The sequence below is a fragment of the Hippichthys cyanospilos genome, chromosome 13 (assembly GCF_059441005.1).
Source record: "Hippichthys cyanospilos isolate Australia breed blue-spotted pipefish chromosome 13, RoL_Hcya_1.0, whole genome shotgun sequence".
NCBI lineage: Eukaryota > Metazoa > Chordata > Actinopteri > Syngnathiformes > Syngnathidae > Hippichthys > Hippichthys cyanospilos.
In genome coordinates, this window is record NC_142381.1 from 12224014 (window position 1) to 12242428 (window position 18415).

The window sequence follows — 18415 nt, forward strand, 5'->3', positions numbered from 1 at the left end:
ATATTATGCAGGTGAACACTTAGATGGTGCTTTGTGAAACACCAGCTGCAGGTGTGTTGAGAGGCACCCTGCACGGGAATGATTCCAAACCAAATTGAATTGAGTGACAGAATGGTACCATATGGCCCTTTATTCTAGTTGACCTGGGGGATTCTTACCTGGTTCAATATTAAATTTACTTTCTAAGATTGAAGTTAATTTCTATGAGAAAAAAGAGGGATGTTATTGTATGTGTTTAAATGAAGTTCTCTTCAGCTTAGTATTTGGAAGTACAGTTCTGTTGATTTGTTTGACTTCACCATTGGCAGAGAGTCCAGTTCCTAGTCAGTGATGGTGTGCATGCAACAAACCAGATAAACAGTACAGAAAATGTATGCATTTGTGGATAACCTTGAACTTTCCTTTCTGTTCCATCAACAGAAGTGAGATCAGAAGAAAGGAGGATACTGGAAAGAGCTGGTCTCATCCAGAGCCTCACAGTGGGCGTGGCGCCCATCGTCGTGGTGATAGCCAGTGTGTGCACGTTCACCCTGCACATGGCCCTGGGCTATGACCTTACTGCAGCAGAGGTATTTGTTCAAAAACACATTTCAGCTTCCTTTTTCAATGCATATTAATTATTCTCATGTGTTCACTAATGGGGAGCCACATTGGGTGCACATGCACATTCTGATGAACTCTAGCTAATGTTAGAAGATTAATGATGTGATGTTACCTCAAAAGAGAATCAATAGAATAAAACTCTGATTTTCCACAATTAGGCATTCACTGTGGTTGCCGTTTTCAACTCCATGACCTTCGCCCTGAAGGTCACACCCCTGGCTGTGAGGGCCCTCTCAGAGGGCGCCGTGGCAGTGAAGAGATTCCAGGTGAGGAATTGACATGAATTACTTTTGCAGTAGTGTCAACTTTGTGTTTAAAGCAATCACCATTGAACTCCACTGTTGATGATAAGAACATTTAATACCAGTCCACAGCCCCCTCCTCGAACAAATATTTGCTCAAAGTCACATGTTAGTGGTAAATATTTTCCACTCGGCCTGCAAGGGTTAAGTAAGCAAAGCACCAAAAGGACATTTTGTTTATTTGCAGCTGCATGATGAAGACACGGTGTTCCCATTGAAGACTTATTAAATAGATGCTACTGTAAAGACTATTTGACTCACAACTCTGAGTTTCAGGCTTCAAATCTCCCTTTTATAAACATATTTGTTTGGTGTACGTCCATGGGTGCCGATGATTTTGAACCGTTGTTTTGCCCTGTGATTGGCGGGCTCCTCTTAAAGGATAGGCTCCAGTGACCTGAACTCATTCAGTGCCATTGATGACTGTAGATGTCCAGATTTATTTTTACTGAGCCACCAGTGAATAATTTAACTAATTCATTGCAATTGACAGCCAAAATAATTTAACATATTTTAACTGGACAATGAATGAAGTAATGAGGGCAAGAACTTTCAAAAATATGCGGGTGTGTTGGAGCATATCTCAGCTGTGTCTGTGCAGTAGACAGGGGACACTCTAAACTGGCTGAAAAATATATTTGTTGTATTTACAGTAAGTTAAATACATTTTGAACAAATCATTTAGAAGTGTTGTTTTATTTATTTTTTAATTTTACTACTGTGCAATATATTTAATTTTGTTTGGAGAGCCTTTTTTTCTTTTAACGATCTTGGTCTAAAAATGTTAATAACTTGCGTTAGAGTGATTGCGCAATTTATTTTTCACTATTTGAGATTTTAGTAAATCAGACCCCTAGTGATACCACAAGCTCTGCCTCATCCTACTTGGACTTGTCTTCTCTTTATGAACCCAGTGATTAGTGAAGGGAATTTCCCTACATCTGGATCATTAGTCATCTAATCTCTCCCCTCTCCACAGAGGCTGTTTATGATGGACACCCGTCAAGCCGTATTAAGCAAAATGCAAGACCCTCGCAATGCCGTGGAATTCCAGGATGCCACGCTAGTGTGGGAGAAAGCGCGTCCCCCGGCCGCCAAGCCGAACCCACCACCAAAGAAGCAGGGTGGGGGGATGAAACGTGTGCTGCGCCGGGAGAGGCTCAGCCTTTATATCACCACCGAGGACAGCAAAGAGCAAAAGGAGAACCCCAACGCTCAGAGTCTCCTCACCAACATGGAGCAGGAGAGTCCACAGAGTACCATTTCCTCCACGATAAGCATGAGGCCTCCCCTGCACAAGACACTGCACCGTATTGACCTGCGTATCAAGAGGGTATGAGACCACATCCAAATGGCAACATCATGGTTTTGGTTATCCTCAGAAGGTCAATTGTATAGGTGAAAACCAAAAATGAAATTAAAAGTCACCCTAAAAAGTTGGTTCCAAGTCAGGGTCTGCTTCACATTTGGTACAGCAAGACCAAACTCCTCCACTGTTCTTTTTAGGAAATTAATAACGGATCTTTTTTTTAGGAATAAATACCATTCAAAAATTTGGAAAACCCATTAACTTCAAATCAGACACATTAAAACCTCCAGAAATTATTAACCCTTGATAATGAACCACTGAAGTCAAACTAATTCCTGGTCATAAAACATTATTCACATCATAAAGCTGAGAAATTGGCAAGTTGTGAAAATATGTTTATGCAAAAGGTGTCTACTGTCGTGAATTTAACTTTTTACGGGCTGACTAATATAGACCGTTGGGGGGGCAATGCCAATTTTGGCCTGAAAAAATAGCAATTACCAATTAAACGGCCAGTTTTGATTACTACAATGACTGAAAAGGCATTCGTTTCCTCCCATTGCATTTCAATAGATGTCAGTTATATGCAAATTTTCACTATTCATTGGCCAGCTCGCAATTAGCTCATTTCGTTTTGGTTCACAGCATGCTTGGCTTTGCTCAATTAAGTGATAAGGACATTCATTCTTATGCTGTGTTTTAATAGTGGTTGATCATATTTCAAACATCTATGCTCGATTTATGGTACATTATGTATTTTATTTTTTTGACAACCCGACTAGGTTGATTTAAAGTAGAGATATTCAGGTCAATTCTTTGCACAATTACCCTTGCGTTGCATTTGAATGACAGGTCAGAAGAATGACCTCAACAAATTTCATGGTACAGTATATACAGTATTTCCTGGAAACACTTCTGCATTCAAGTGAACTCAAAGACTGTAATAACCTGCATTCAAATGAAGAGTGAATTCAAAGGTTTGAGTTGCCAATGTTGTTGCCTGTCTAGGGTTCTCTGGTTGGGATTTGCGGTGGTGTCGGAAGTGGGAAAAGTTCTCTTCTCACAGCACTCCTAGGACAAGTAAGAGCCTTATTCTTTCAGGAGAAATCCTTCAATGTATTAATGCACCGATGTGCAACATGCATCACAGATGACCCTTTTAGAAGGCAACGTGGCGGCCAGCGGAGGCTTCGCTTTTGTGTCGCAACAAGCTTGGATCCTCAATGACTCCCTGAAGGAGAACATCCTGTTCGGGAAGGAGTATGAGCAAGACAAGTAAGTTATGATGATGCTAGCAAGTAACAGAGGCAGTCAAAGTGATCGCAAAATTGAAAGTTTTTGATTTGTCTTCAGATATAATGCCGTTTTGGAAGCCTGCTGTCTTCTCCCGGATCTTGCAGAGCTGCCTTATGGAGACATGACAGAGGTATTATAGTGTTTTTTTTTTTTTTTGTCTGCCATCTTACGGAGACATGACAGAGGTATTAGAGTGCTTTTTTTTTTTTTTTGAACTGCAAAAATAAGTGCCCCAGAATTCAGAAGTAGTTCCCATTTGAAATTGCATTTTCCATCTTGTAGATTGGCGAGAGAGGAGCAAACCTGAGCGGGGGCCAACGTCAGCGAGTGAGCCTGGCCCGGGCGCTTTACAGCGATCGTCCTATTCTTCTACTGGATGACCCTCTCAGCGCTGTCGACCCATGCGTGGGCTCTCACATCTTCAAAGAGGCAATACAAGCAGGGGCGAAAGGCAAGACGGTGCTCTTTGTGACCCACCAGCTGCAGGTGAGGAAGAGGCAACATGCTCGGAATGATTCCAAACCAAATTCAATTAGCAGACAGACTGGTGGCATATGGCACTTTGTTCCAGCTTTACCTTTTGGGATGACTTTAATTATCCAAATCAATGCCACATTTGCATTCTTCCTTTTTTTTCCCAGTACTTGCCAGAATGTGATGATATTATCCTCATGAAGGACGGGCAGATAGCGGAGCACGGCACTCACACTCAACTAATGGCTAAGGAGCGTGACTACGCTGCTCTGTTCAGCAGTATGCAACAGGAGGTAAGGCCAGGGGCACCAAAAAATTATTCCTTTCAATAAAACACCTTCCCTCCCACTACAAGCTGAATAATTCATCATCCCAAGAAATAGCTTGGAAATGTTTACACAAACCTGACATTCCTTATTTACGGCTCCATTGATTTGCAGGAGGGCTGCTAAAGATCCTGTCACTGATATCTCTGTTCAAATCAGCCAAAGGATGTTTTTTTGTCACAGCCGCCGTGCACTGTAGTCATTTGTCTTGTTTTCCTCTGCTCTTATTTCCATAGACTCTTGTGAGAGAGAATTTTAAAAACAAACAGCAGAATGTACCTGCCTTAACGGTATGCCAAGGTGAAGAAATAGTCAAGGTCCATCAAAACCCACCAAGCCAAAAAGGTGAGACACTTTAACGTTTGAGGGCTCACACGTTTGCTCTTTCACACGGGGTCGAGGTATCAACTTTTTTTCCCCCTCCCAGAACAACTGATGAAAGCCGAGGAAAAGGGTTCTGGCGCTGTCGCTTGGGCCGTGTACGGCGCCTACATCAGAGCGGCGGGAGGTTCGATGATTTTTTTTCTCAATGCCATCTTCTTCCTGTGCACCACGGGGAGCATTGCCTTCAGCAACTGGTGGTTGAGTCACTGGATTAGGCAGGGCAGCGGGGTGAGTCTCGAGCTTTGATCTTTTATTGGATTGTCTTCTTAATTGTACCCCAAAAAACATGGCACCTTTTTTAAGGAAAAAAAAAACTGAATGCCCTCGCCAGTATATCTGCCATGTAAATCAGAGGTGTCGAACTCATTTTAAATGTGTGCCAAATTGTACTTCTTGTTTCTGGAGGGCCGCAATTACCTAGTTTTGAAATCCGTTAAGGCTGGTGAAAGCTTTTCAAAAGGGTGATTTGTAACAGAAAAAAAAGCTTGTGGCTACCAAAGAAAAAAGTTGAAAACAACTTGCAAATTTTTTATTTCAGTGAGAATCTTGAACTCCTTAGCAAACTCGTAGAATTTAGTGGGTCACAATATGATGTGGCGGGCTGAATTTGGCCCCCAGGCCTTGAGTTTGACACCTGTGATATTATTATGATAATAGAAATGAAAAGAAATGGGCAAAAAATTAAAATGAGTTTGAAGCTTTGAGTGGTCACAAAAACTCTTCTTGCTTTGCTTTTTTTAATCGCAGGTACATAAATCGAAAATACTGGGGCCTGACCATTTTTTTTTCTGTTTAACAAACCGATTGTTTTAGAAGATAGTTGTCAACGTCATGTACAGTAACCCACAAGGTCAATTTTAAGAGCATTATTTATGAAAAGGTCAACCTTCTAAATCATTGGAGAGAATCATTAGTGAACACTCAGTAGTTCTGAAGATAAAGATTCAAACTTTCCTTTGAACACAACCCGTTTTGCCCAAAATGTCAATATTCGGCTGGCCCTAGCTCCCAAACCTTGCTTCCAATTACTTCATATTTTAAATTTAGTGCAGCACAATCACTATCACTAAGTATGCAAACTTTCACAGCACAAACACTATCACCAAGTATGCAAACTTTCATTTAAATCAAAATTGGCTTGTTTAAACCCACTGGGTGATTTGGCATGATCCAACAGATATATAAAAAATGATGGATTGGATTAATCTGGAATAATTCATGCCACTAGTGTTGTTTACACCTGCTGTAAATGAATAAGTACATAAAGGTTAAAAGATTAAATAATTTATATATTTTGGCTATTTGGCCGATTGCTTTTTGTCTGATGTTTAAAGGGCCATGATCGGCCAATTTCATTGGGAAACAAATTCATAGAAACTTAACATCGGTTAACAATTAGCATTATTTTGGTGGTGGTGTCATTCATAAGCAACAGATCAGAAGACAAACTTTACAGCAAAACATGCAGACGGATAATAGAATAAAGACAAAGCAATCATAATGTCCTTTAATTCTTTAGCGCTCTATCTCTTTATCAAGCAAAATGCAAACAACACTATTGGGTCAGTAAGCTGCCCTATGAGCAATACTGTATTCTAAAATGGGCAATTTAGAAAAAATAAAATATAACTGAGCATAATTCAAAATAAGCGCAAGCGGCGAGCAAGCAGATGTTCTGCAAAGCAGATGGCGGCTTAGGAGAAATGCATCCACAAATGAAAGCAATGCAGGCATGAGTGATTGTGATGACTTTTTTGTTTACCAAAGTTTGCTTTTCCACATTAATTAGAGGGAAATTTAACAACATGGGACTAAAAAAGTTTTGGGTTCATTTTTTTTTCCCTTTTGTTTTAATTTACTCAACCTTATTGTTTCCGTGTTCCATATGCCTCACCTCCCAGAACGCTTCATTAATCTCAGCGAATGAGACAATGGCGAAGGACAGCATGAGGCTCAACCCCCACATTCAGTTTTATTCGACCGTTTACATCATCTCCATGGGTGTCGCTTTGTTGCTCAAAACCATACGAGGCCTTGTGTTTGTAAAGGTAAGAGATCCCCGTGGTGCTTCCCTCACAGGCTTCATTCACACTCTGATCCCCCGACCACAACCCGCAAGCCTTTGAAGCGAAAGAAACCAAATTTTACCACAGGGTCTTCAAACTGGACCCTGAGTGCACATAATAATGATAACATGGACACATTTATACCATGGAGGGAGAAGCTGAAATTAAAGTCTGCCACAGTAATAATGCCTTTAGGCACTATTCATTTATCTGTCCAAAGCTTCAAAATAACTGCCACTGACGTGTCAGCGAGTGAACCTTTCAGTCTTTCCTCTTTTACCATCGAAACCATCCTCGCCGTGCAAATGTATGCCGCTTGAAATGGCTTTTTTTTTCTTTTTATAAAGAAGGCTCATGTATTTTTTCCCGCCCTTCCCCGAGCTACTATGAGGACAACCTTGGGAATGTTAAATAGTGCTCTATTAATAGAATTAATCTGGTCTCCACTGCCACATGTAATTTCTACTTGATGAAATGTTTCCTCGTTTAAAGGTCAAAACCTTTATGTCAGCGTTGAGAGGAAGTCATCGCAGAAGAGGATTTGAAAGCACACACGCAGCCGTTAAATATTAGAGGCATAAATCTTTATATACGCATGTTGTGTGTGCTGAATTGTATTAACACGAGCTGCGACTGGGTCCATGTGTTTCTTTTCCCTCATGGTGTTCCAAGACTTCTGTTATTGTTTGTGTTGACAGTGCACGGTGAAGGCGGCCTCCGTGCTCCACGACAAGCTGTTCCACAGACTCCTCCGCAGCCCCATGCACTTTTTTGACACCACGCCCCTCGGCCGCATTCTGACAAGGTTCTCCAGGGACATGGATGAGGGTACGTTTTTATTTTTGTTCATGGTATTTGTATGATCGATTTAACCACATTTACAGCATGCAGCTATACCTGTTTTAAAGTGCAAGTTGAGTTCATCTGAATAAGATTGGAGTACAATTTTACCATTTACTACACATAAACTATACATTTAGTCTTGAAGGTTTACTAAGAAATGTTTTTCATTGCTACACAGTGTTCACTTGTTTAAGGGTGTGTTTACATTCCCATTACATCGCGAGGGTTACATACAAATCGCAGTAACCGAAAATCTTTTTTTTTTTGGTGCCCTTTTTTAGAATGCATATATTCTATTAAGTAAAATAGAGAGGTAAACCTGTAATAATGGTTGCAAAATCCTTGTAGAGAGAAAAAATTGCTATTTTTTGAGTGGTGTGACTTAAAAAGAAGAAAAAAATTGCAAGAAAATTAGCAACGTAAACCTGCGATAGAAAAAGGTATGGGCATCAATTTTATTCATATTTTATTCTGCTTAAAATGGCTAAATATGTCAGCCTTAAACAGCATCCTGCATTTAAGTACTGTAACTGCTACCACGATAGTCCTTCACTGCAAACCCAATCGTGGATTATTGGTGTCTATAGCTATCAATGATTTTCTTTTTCTTTTTTTTTAAGAATGGTGCAATAAATAACCTGCAATACAGAAAGCAATGACTATCTTACTCATTGTGTGAAATATTGCTGTCACAAATGACTGCAAGAGCAAATTGTAAAATTGTAAAATTGAGGCTTATTTTCGCAGTAAATGTTAGTGTTCAAGGTGTTCGACTTTGCATTTTTTCCTTTTGTCATTGGTGTTTTTTTTTTCTCTATTCAAAGTGGATGTGCGTCTGACCATGCAAGCTGAAATGCTGCTACAGAATCTCACCCTGGTACTGTTTTGCCTGGCAATGGTCGGGATTGTGTTTCCCTGGTTCCTCATCTCCATCGTGCCCCTCGGAGCCTTCCTTTGCCTTGTCAACCGTGTCTCCAGGTCAGTCAGACTCTCGTTTTCAACCCTCTTGCTCCACTGTTTCAGTCTGACAATGTTAAGTGCTTGTCAAATTGGCCTGCTGATAACATTATCTGATTATGGATTTGATAATGCAGATACTGTAGCTCATATGCACAAGTTCTCTAAGGGAGTAAAAACGTACTAAGTGTGTTGTTATCTTTATTTGCGAGCGGGCCAACTATCAGTAACCGGTTTCCAGTTTCACTGCTTCCTGTCTTGTAAATGATTTAAAGCCGACAGGCACTTTTTTTTCTGCGGCTCTGCACAAATTGTGCAGAAGAGGCTGATCAACAGCTTGCTGGTATCTTTGCAAAGATGCTAGGGTTTCTAATGCTAGAAAATTGATTCTGCTCGAGTGCTGATTGAAATCTAAGGAAATTCAGAAACAAAATGCATGTGGTACAAAGTCATTGCTGGTTTTTTGTTTTTTTTCAGTTTACCCTTTTCTGTGCCTGTTGAAATGTACTGACCACAATCAAATAGAAACCACATCAATTATATAGCTGAAGGTCATAGTCGTCTCTTTGAACTACTGTATGTGGTGTACTCCAAATGAAAGATGTCTGCTTTTGATTTTATTAAGATGTAATGGTCAGAGTTGTTTAAAATCTAAATTGAGTATTAAAATTAATCACAGTCAGTGTTGATTAACTCATTCAATGCCATGGACATATTTTCATGTTTTCTTAAGAGTCCGGACATTAAATCCCAGATATCTAAGTATCCTAAATGCATTTTTATTTTTTTTTACAGTCCAGCAATTCAATCCCTAGTTTTTTTTTGTTTTTGTTTTTTTCCCCAAAGTGTTTGGCAACACAAAGTTCTAAAAATGTCTGACACTAAATAAACTAAGTCTTAATGTACTTTACTTTAATACCTAAGTAACTAAAGTGATTCATTACATCAGGCGCTTTAGGTAATTTTGTACTAAAATAATCAATTTAGGCAATCAAGTGTTAATCGATTACTGCATGTACTTAAGTGCGAAAGTAATTGATTACTTTCAGTCATTTTATACCTTTGTATTTTACAAACGACGAGTAGTTTTAGTCATTCACTACTTTAGTGCTTCATGAATTAGTTAATTATGTTTCCATTAAAAACAAGCATTTAATTAGACGTCACATGCGTTTTGTCCGTTAAAGGGCAGAGATGCTTGCTAAGCTTACAAATATATGTAGAGATGCATCTTTCATACCCAAATAATCTTTCCTTTCAAACTTGATTGTACCCTTTAACAATCGTAGCTTAATGCTACGCAAGCTCAGTCTCTATCTTTGCACTAGTGGATGCTTGACATTTGAACAAATCTTTCACATTTGATCAATTTCATTTATTTCTTTAGGCAGTGCAGGGTGGTTTCCCCTGAACATGGTACACTCATATTGGCTGAAATGACCCATTCACAAAGAAGAACAAGTTTACTCTTTCTTCGTTGCTAGTGCAAGGCACACGTTGTGATAGTGAAAATCCCAGTTGGTGTCTGAGGCTACAAACAAGCACACATTCAGCCTGCTAATGAAACGGGGTTTTATAACACCTTGTTTTGCATCAACAGATAAGCATCAGGTTCCGTCAACTGCAAAGGTCATTTTATATGTGTATGTGCTGGCGGCGGTCAACAAAGCGAGTTTCAATTGATGTAAAGTTACCGATCAGCTCCTAATCATTGCACGGGTCTTTGAATAAACTCCACAAACTGAATTAGTTTCAGTGTTGGTCTTATACAATTATCCTTACTTCATTTTAAAAAGACATGATAGACTGACTTTTATTTCAAGTGCGGCGCACTCAAGGGGGATCTCATCTTGCTAATAAGTAATGATCACCCTTGGCGGTTTTTAAAGCGATCTTGCCGAGATGTGTGGCCACGTTACATCAAAATCCTGTCGAAATTACCCACTTCTAAAGCTGCTTTTTTTGTTATTAAAATTTTGAAATGAAACTGCCTAGAGCGTAAACATGTTTGTCAGAATCACCGCTTCCAAGAGGCTGTGTCACATTTGTTGCTTCTTTTTTCTCAACTTTTTTGAGGGAAGCAAAAGATTTTGTGTGTAGTCGAGTCTCTAAAAGTAGATAGAAGCCTCCCACCTTTTGTCAATAAACCTTACTCACACTGTAACATGGTGTCCAGTTTTCCTCTGGACATCTCTGATGATGCTCTGAATACTGTAGATCCATGATAGTGGGGAAAAAACGTCTAAAAAGCTCAGCAGTCAGTTATCACCCCTGCTAATTCCAATATGTCATTTCTCAAGGTTGCTTTTAGCACTGATATGTTGAAAAGATGTCTAAACTTCCTCTCAGATCTTAGTTGGCAAATCAGATGTTGCCTGGAAAAGTTTTTTTGGGGTGTGTGTTGCAAACCAAAATTTCACAAGTTCTAGCTTCATCACTTGAATGAAGAGGAAGGGGGCACAAAGGGAACAGAACTCATCAATGCTTCTTCCAGAAGTTTAGCAGAGTAGAGCACCAGTGATTACCATTTAAGGTCAACAAATACAGTACTACCTTTTAGTTCAGATGACTAATAATTTCAGTCATTCGCTACTTTAGTGCTCTTTATTCCCACTTGCCCACATTGCTGCAACACTGAATGCAAGAAATGTTCATGTAGAAAATTTTATTGCAAACATGGCTCAGGCGGTACTTCAATGTGTATCTTTAGTCTACCTAGATTTAAAGTCGACTTACCCGACTTGGTCTATCTTATTTAGATTCTTCCAAGCAGGCATCTTTTACCCAGACAACATTTTTTACACATCTTGGTATTTTCTTTAATAGCTTTATGATGTGGATGATGCTTTAGACCTGGAATGACCTTGACAGCTGTGTATTTTCAAGAGTTAATACCATGAATATCTGGACCCTTTAATGTGGCTGAGAGCATATGAGTTTGAAGATGTTTCCAAACTTTTGACTGGTGGTTAAATGATACTTTTTATTGTATTCCTCAGGGTTTTGATTCGTGAGCTGAAGCGACTGGAGAACATCAGCCTGTCGCCGTTCACTTCCCACATCACCAGCAGCCTCCAGGGCCTCTCCACCATCCACGCCTATGGAAGGAAGCGTGACTTTCTCCAAAGGTGAGCTTATTTAATAATGTCTGCCAAGCAGGGCTCTCCCTTACGTCCTTTATCCTCCCCTTCCCCCAGTGGAGATCCTTAAAAAGTTTTCCTTTTATCTCTGCTGGTAGTATTTCTCCCAGGTTAGTAAAGAAGCCAAATGAAATGTGGAAGCTCCCCGAATGCCCTGTTAAAAGGAGATTTGCCCTCAGCGAGCAAGGATTAAAGATATTTTTGCTTTTGTTTGGCAGATATCAGGAATTGCTGGACAATAACCAGGCCTCCAACTACCTCTTCAGCTGTGCTATGCGTTGGCTGGCCGTGCGCCTCGATCTCATCAGCATCTTGCTCATCACCGCTGTTGCGCTCCTCATTGTTTTCATGCACCAGCAGATTCCTCCTGCATACGCGGGCTTGGCAATATCGTACGCGGTGCAGGTTCGTAAGCCCTTTACTCATGCTGCAAGCATGCCACATGACACCAAAATATTTTCTCAAGTGACTAATGAGCTCTCACATATTTAAAGCTTGCTTAGAGGTACAATGTGAAACGAAAAAGAATAGCAGTCACAAAGCTTTAAAACTAATTCATAATAAACACACTAGTCACTTGTTCTTTAGACTTCACTAATCAGCCTTATGCGGCATTAATTCTACATTACTATTTAGCTACATTATATGCAATTTGTATTGAAATAGTCGCGATGTTTGCTAGGCTTATATTTACTTAACCTTTGTCTAATATTTTGCAATTTTATTGGTAGGCTCATGTGAGTCTACTCAGACACTAAAAGCCTTGCTTTGAGTTTTGATGCTTCACATGAAGTCTAATACAGTTTTCTTTTTTAACCACATAAAACTTGGGGTGATTATAAAGGGTTGAGTGGGTGCCAAAATGAGAGGTAAATGGGCAACAGCAGCAGAGTGGATGCATATATTTAAAGGCTCTTTGCTAACAATGCAACATAAACTGCGGTATAATTAATACAATTTTTATTAAATATATTAGAATTATTATTATTGTAATTCAATTCAAAGAGGCTCATTAGGTCAGTTTGATGCAAAGTATGAAGCAGAAATGTACTTAGCTACTGTACTGTATGTCTTGATTAATTGATGAGTAGCTAGAGTGTGTTTAATAATGATTAAAGAAGCAGCGTGTCAGTCGTTAACCTTCCACCTCTCTCTCCTTTGTTTCTCCTCCCCGCTTCATCTCACCTGCAGCTGACTGGATTGTTTCAGTTCACTGTCAGGCTCCTCACAGAGACGGAAGCTCGTTTCACATCAGTAGAGAGGATTAATCACTATATAAAGGTAAATGACGGCACTCAAAGCTGTCAGATTTCCTGGCACGTCCCGGCATAGCTGTACAAGGGTTTTGCGCAAATGTTTATCGGTGTGTTGACAGGCTTACAAACAGCTTGTTTGTTATTAAAAACGCCTTGTGAGTGTGACCGGATTTGTCCATATTCAAGTAACAAGGCATATATGTCAATTCTTATTGTAAAACCCCTAAAGTGGAACATAGAGTGAAAATAATTAGGAGCGATTTGCAATCAAGGAAGCTTGATGAACAGACCTTCAAAATGAAAGCTAATTAACATGAAAACATGCTTAAAGTCATGTACACCATTTCATTAACAGCTAATCAAGGCATGTCATTTAAGTGAATGCTCACACGAATGTCTTTTTAGACTCTAGAAAGTGAAGCACCATGCAAAACCCAGTCAAACGTTCCAGCCCTCTCCTGGCCTGAGGAAGGGAAAATCACCTTTCACAATGTGGACATGCGTTACCGTGACGGCCTGCCTTTGGTGCTGAAGGGTCTGTCCTTCACCGTCCAGCCAGAAGAGACCATAGGCATCGTGGGCCGCACCGGATCAGGTTTGTTACCCTGCAGCTCTCACTTATATCATCAATTTCTGCCATCGTATCGATGCCCTCTGCTCCACAGGGAAGTCCTCTCTGGGTCTGGCTCTATTCAGACTTGTGGAGCTGGCGAGAGGCTCCATCACCATTGACGGAGTCAATATTGCTCGAATCGGCCTGGACGACCTGCGGAGCAAACTAGCCATCATCCCTCAAGAGCCTGTACTTTTCATCGGCACTGTCAGGTGATCCACTCTGAAATATTTGCTCGAATTCAAGCTTTGCTACAACATTGAAAAACTATAACATTGTTTATGCAACGGCATAAGAATATGCATTGTTTTTAGTTAAAGCAGTACTTAAACTGCTGAAAAAACACACCAAGCCATTCGCAGCGACAATTGTTAATGCTATGCATGACAGTTAAACACGCTGGAATCGTTGTGAGGCCAACTCGGAAATAAACCAAGTCTTGCTATACTTTTATTTTGAAGTGGTTTCTGGCAGTGTGTTGCAGCAAAAAAGCTTGACTAGTCTTTCCACTGCAACATCCCCCGACTGCTGATACAAACACTATATTGTTCTGAAATCACCTACAATTGCCATTTTTTTTATTTTAAATAAAGTTCATGCATACAGATCTAAATAATATCATAACTCTAAATAAAAGGATAGTTTTATTAATTAAAACTATTCATTTTTCAAGGTGTTTTAAAGAGTTCCAATATTATTGCATGACAGATTTCATTAGTCTGATTCTTAAATCGGTCCATAAATTTAAACATACCTTCTATGAGCATCTATCCCAAAAGATTTAATTAGTAAAACAAATAAGGGTCTCCTTTCAATTGACGGCATAAAAAAAAAAATAGCTGTCGTCATCTCAGTTCACAAAAGCTCTTGACTGCACAATGTTATTGAAATGGGCTCAACCCATTTGACTGTCACAAATCAAAACAGCAGCACCACTGAAAGAAAACTCACATGTATTATAGGATGAAATTTCCAAAACAGTTGTCCCCACTATATCCCCACATTCATATTTATGGAAGTTTTGAATCTTCAACAGGACCAATTTAGACCCGTGGGATCAGTATTCGGACTCACAAATATGGGAAGCGCTGGAGAAGACCCATATCAAAGAAATGGTAGGTGATGACACCACACACTGTGCAAAACGTGAGAACAAACCAAATGGGCCTTTGTTTACATTGTTGGATCATGACTCTCCTCAGGTGAGCCAGTTGCCTCACTCCCTCCACTCCGAGGTGACGGAGAACGGTGAGAACTTCTCAGTGGGCGAACGTCAGCTCCTCTGCGTGGCCAGAGCGCTGCTGCGCAACAGCAAGGTGCCTTTTGTTCTATTCCACATTTACCGTGAGACCACTGCTTGGAATGTTTAGCTCAAGGGTAGATTTTGGTATTAGAGGTTTGTGTTTAAAAAGAAAAAAACAACAAAAAATATCATATGCTTAGGCGTTAAGGAGCAGCTAGCTTGGGACAACATTGCCTCCCTGTGGCTGGTATTATAACTGCAGCAATTTTACAAGGTAGCGGTGCAATATTTTTTTAAATGTAAAACCTTTCCTCGATGTCCTGATAAAAAGGATTTTCGGACAAAAACAGACAGGGTAATGAGATTTAGCACAGCAAAGTCTTTTCTTTTAGGTGGGGGGGGGGGGGGGGGGGGGGATTTCTTAGACAACAACAGGGACCACAAGTACATATGCACTTCAAATAATGCCATTTCATCGCAATTACATTCTCAGATCCTCGTGCTGGACGAGGCGACGGCAGCCATCGACACAGAGACCGATGGCCTCATCCAGGAGACCATTCGCTGTGAATTTGGCAGCTGCACACGCCTCATCATCGCCCACCGTCTCAACACCGTGATGAACTGCACCAAGGTCATGGTCATGGACAACGGCCAGGTGCGGCGTCATTTCAAAAATCCATTAGCACAATGAAGCAGACCTGATGGCGATGAACACTTAACATCTATTATCGTGAAGTCAAGCGGACTGGATGCTAATCATGCCGCTAATTAGACTTTTTCGAAGAGCTGAAAAGATCGGTGAAAAGCTCAGCGAAATGCCATAAAAGTGCTGCAGTTAGAACTTCAACCAAACTGCCCTGAAAATGGTACACATTGTTTTTTCTGTCTAGTTAGAGAGAACCATGAAGTGCGAAAAACCATAAGTGATTCAATTAGAAAAGCAATCAGCTTAGCAATTCAAAAGCACACATTTACCTTTGTGGCTGACCGACTTGCTTTTGCACAGATGCATTACAGCTGTCAATTTTTCCCCAAAACAAACTTAGTGTTTTTACTTTTTGTACTTGCTCTTCCCAACCTGTGTTCAAAAGTAAATAGATTGGTTCCTATGCAATTTTTAACTTTGATTGTGTAAAAAACATAAAAAGCATGGGGGCAGCCCAATTGTCTCAAATTATGATGAATACCCAACAGCTGTAAAAAGTTTTTTTTTTTTTAAATAACACTTGCACAGTTAACGAGATTTTTATTTTGCCTTTCTCTAACATCTCACAACCAGCTTCACAAAAGCGATTGGAATGCTTCCACGGTGTAGTGAAACATTATTGACGCAGTAGGAAAAGCAGCCTCTATTGTGTTAGTCTCCCGAAGCATTTACACCTTTAATAACTTATTTCTGTATGTCGTGTCACCTGACAAATGGAGATCCAATACCCGCTCCCAGTGTTGCCTTTGTCTGCCGAATCCCGACGGACGGCTTTGTTGTTGCTTTCGTTCTCCTTGTTACTCAAAGAGCCGCCTCTGGCTTCCTAAGACTGATGAGTAGAGGGTAGAATAACAAGAGAAGATGCTGCAGGTCAGAAAGCAACACAGAGATCATACTTTACCATCCAAAGACTCACACATGGAAGAATTTGCTCTATTAGCTCTATTAGCATTAACTCATTCACTGCCATTGATGGCTATAGGTGCCACAAATTCATTTTTTTTCTTATTGACTGCTACTGTATACAAGTAAAAAATCGATTTTAGCACTTAATAACCTCATGGAGCCTTAACGTGGTCGTGAATTACTTTTTTACAATTTGAAATGTTCCTAGCATTTTGTGTCACGTATATATATATATATATATATATATATATATATATATATATATATATATATATATATATATAAAATCACCTGGCTAAATGACAAAAAAAAAAACATGTCAAAAAAGAAAACATGTCAGCGTTCATATCATTCTGAGGTGATATGTGAGTTTGTGCCATTTTTAACTGCTCTTCTTTTTTTCTAGATTATGGAGTTTGACCATCCCCTCACTTTGCTTTCAAACGAAAACTCCAGATTCAGAGCCATGATCCAGGTGTCAGAAAAACAAAGCAAATGAAAAGCTGGAAAATATGCATGCTATGCACAAGGAAAACTGCAACAAAATCACCCAAAAGCAGGGTTTGTAAAAAAAATATGATAGTTTGTCCGAGTAGCAATGTGACTGATGATGAAAACCAAAGATCCTGGGACCATGTGTCTTTGAGCACCATCGCAGGGTACATAAGACTGCTTTACTTCCATGACACCTGCAAGCCAAATGGTACACTGCAAATGAAACAGAGCAAGAACTCTGTCTACGGCACTTTATTCAGTTCATCTTGATGTTTTTTTGTTTGTTTTTTTTTTCTCCCCTCTGCCTCCAAGAGGACTGTTACTTAGTTTTTCCATTGTATAAGAATGTTCTTTCAAATATGTTTTTTTTGGTTTGTTTTTCAGTTTAGAGTGAAATTATGTATTCAGGAACCATGTTTATGAGGCACTAAGTCACGTTCAAGATTTTTCATAGCTGTTTTAATATGTGCCTAGAGCTGTGCAAATGTACGTGTTGCAATTAGCCATGTCGTTAAACACTGCATATTGGTACTGTTACGCTGAAACTGTTCCTCTCACTTAATCTAGATGCTGGAATTTGGTTTATGCACCTATTTGTGAGGCCACGGTCGGTACAGTGCGTTTATCTGTTGCTAAGTCAATACGTGTCTTCACAAAAGCTGAGGATTGTGTTCATCTGCCTTATACTGTATGATCGCGCTAAACAATCACGGCGAGTGCAATATGTTATTGATTGCATTGCTGCATTTTCCAGATTGCCTTTTGTACAAACTTCAAATGTGTACTTTTTGTATATGATTGACTTAGGTTTTATTTTATTTGCCAATAAAAAAAATATTCTATTGTCGCTATATTTGATTATTATATTTTTTTGTGTCCATTCTGTAGCATACCCTACTGCAATTGCCGTTTTCTGCGAATAGAGAATTTGTTTGAATACGTTTTATTATTGAATAAAACATTTCATCTGTGTCCATTAAGTAATGTTGACTACTGTAATTGCAGTGTGCTGCAAATACACAGGAAGATGAATAGTATAGCAAAAATAGTTGTATTTGTACAAATATTTACAAATACACAGTATTTGTAAATAAAGTAAAAGCAAATATACCTTTCACAGCTGGGTAAATACTTGACTTGGCTGGATGTTGTGAAATCGGCTGCTGCCATCTAGAGGAGTACCTTAAGGTCAATTGCATGTCAAAAAATTGCTAGTCACACCATGCACAAAATTGCCAGCGAACAATTTCGAAAGTTAAGGTACTGGTAGCTCAAAGTATGACTTCAATTTTTACTTCCATGATATAATAAACTATGCTTGCATACCACGTTATTCAAAATTCAAATGCATGGAGAAAAAAAACATGAAAGCGTCCCATACATTCCCATTATATAATAAAACATGCATGCACGACCATGTTATTCACCCACCCATCCATCCATCCATCATCCATCATCCATCCATCCATCCATCCATCCATCCATCCATCCAT

At 39.6% G+C, this 18415-nt stretch overlaps 1 protein-coding gene across 1 annotated transcript in view; it reads left to right on the forward strand.

Moving 5' to 3' along the window:
- Positions 1-17773, forward strand: part of LOC148413872 (ATP-binding cassette sub-family C member 5) — a 31657-nt gene extending 13884 nt beyond the window's left edge. The window contains exons 8-29 of the mRNA XM_088431211.1: positions 421-569; positions 762-869; positions 1885-2238; positions 3223-3294; positions 3365-3489; positions 3568-3640; positions 3793-3996; positions 4152-4277; positions 4547-4655; positions 4738-4922; positions 6596-6742; positions 7459-7588; positions 8428-8581; positions 11560-11688; positions 11919-12105; positions 12892-12981; positions 13362-13551; positions 13622-13781; positions 14606-14684; positions 14772-14885; positions 15306-15470; positions 16834-17773. Coding sequence (XP_088287337.1) covers positions 421-569; positions 762-869; positions 1885-2238; positions 3223-3294; positions 3365-3489; positions 3568-3640; positions 3793-3996; positions 4152-4277; positions 4547-4655; positions 4738-4922; positions 6596-6742; positions 7459-7588; positions 8428-8581; positions 11560-11688; positions 11919-12105; positions 12892-12981; positions 13362-13551; positions 13622-13781; positions 14606-14684; positions 14772-14885; positions 15306-15470; positions 16834-16926 — 3143 coding nt within the window. The 3' untranslated portion in view covers positions 16927-17773. The remainder of the gene's footprint in view (positions 1-420; positions 570-761; positions 870-1884; positions 2239-3222; positions 3295-3364; positions 3490-3567; positions 3641-3792; positions 3997-4151; positions 4278-4546; positions 4656-4737; positions 4923-6595; positions 6743-7458; positions 7589-8427; positions 8582-11559; positions 11689-11918; positions 12106-12891; positions 12982-13361; positions 13552-13621; positions 13782-14605; positions 14685-14771; positions 14886-15305; positions 15471-16833) is intronic.
- The last annotated feature ends 642 nt before the right edge of the window (positions 17774-18415 follow it).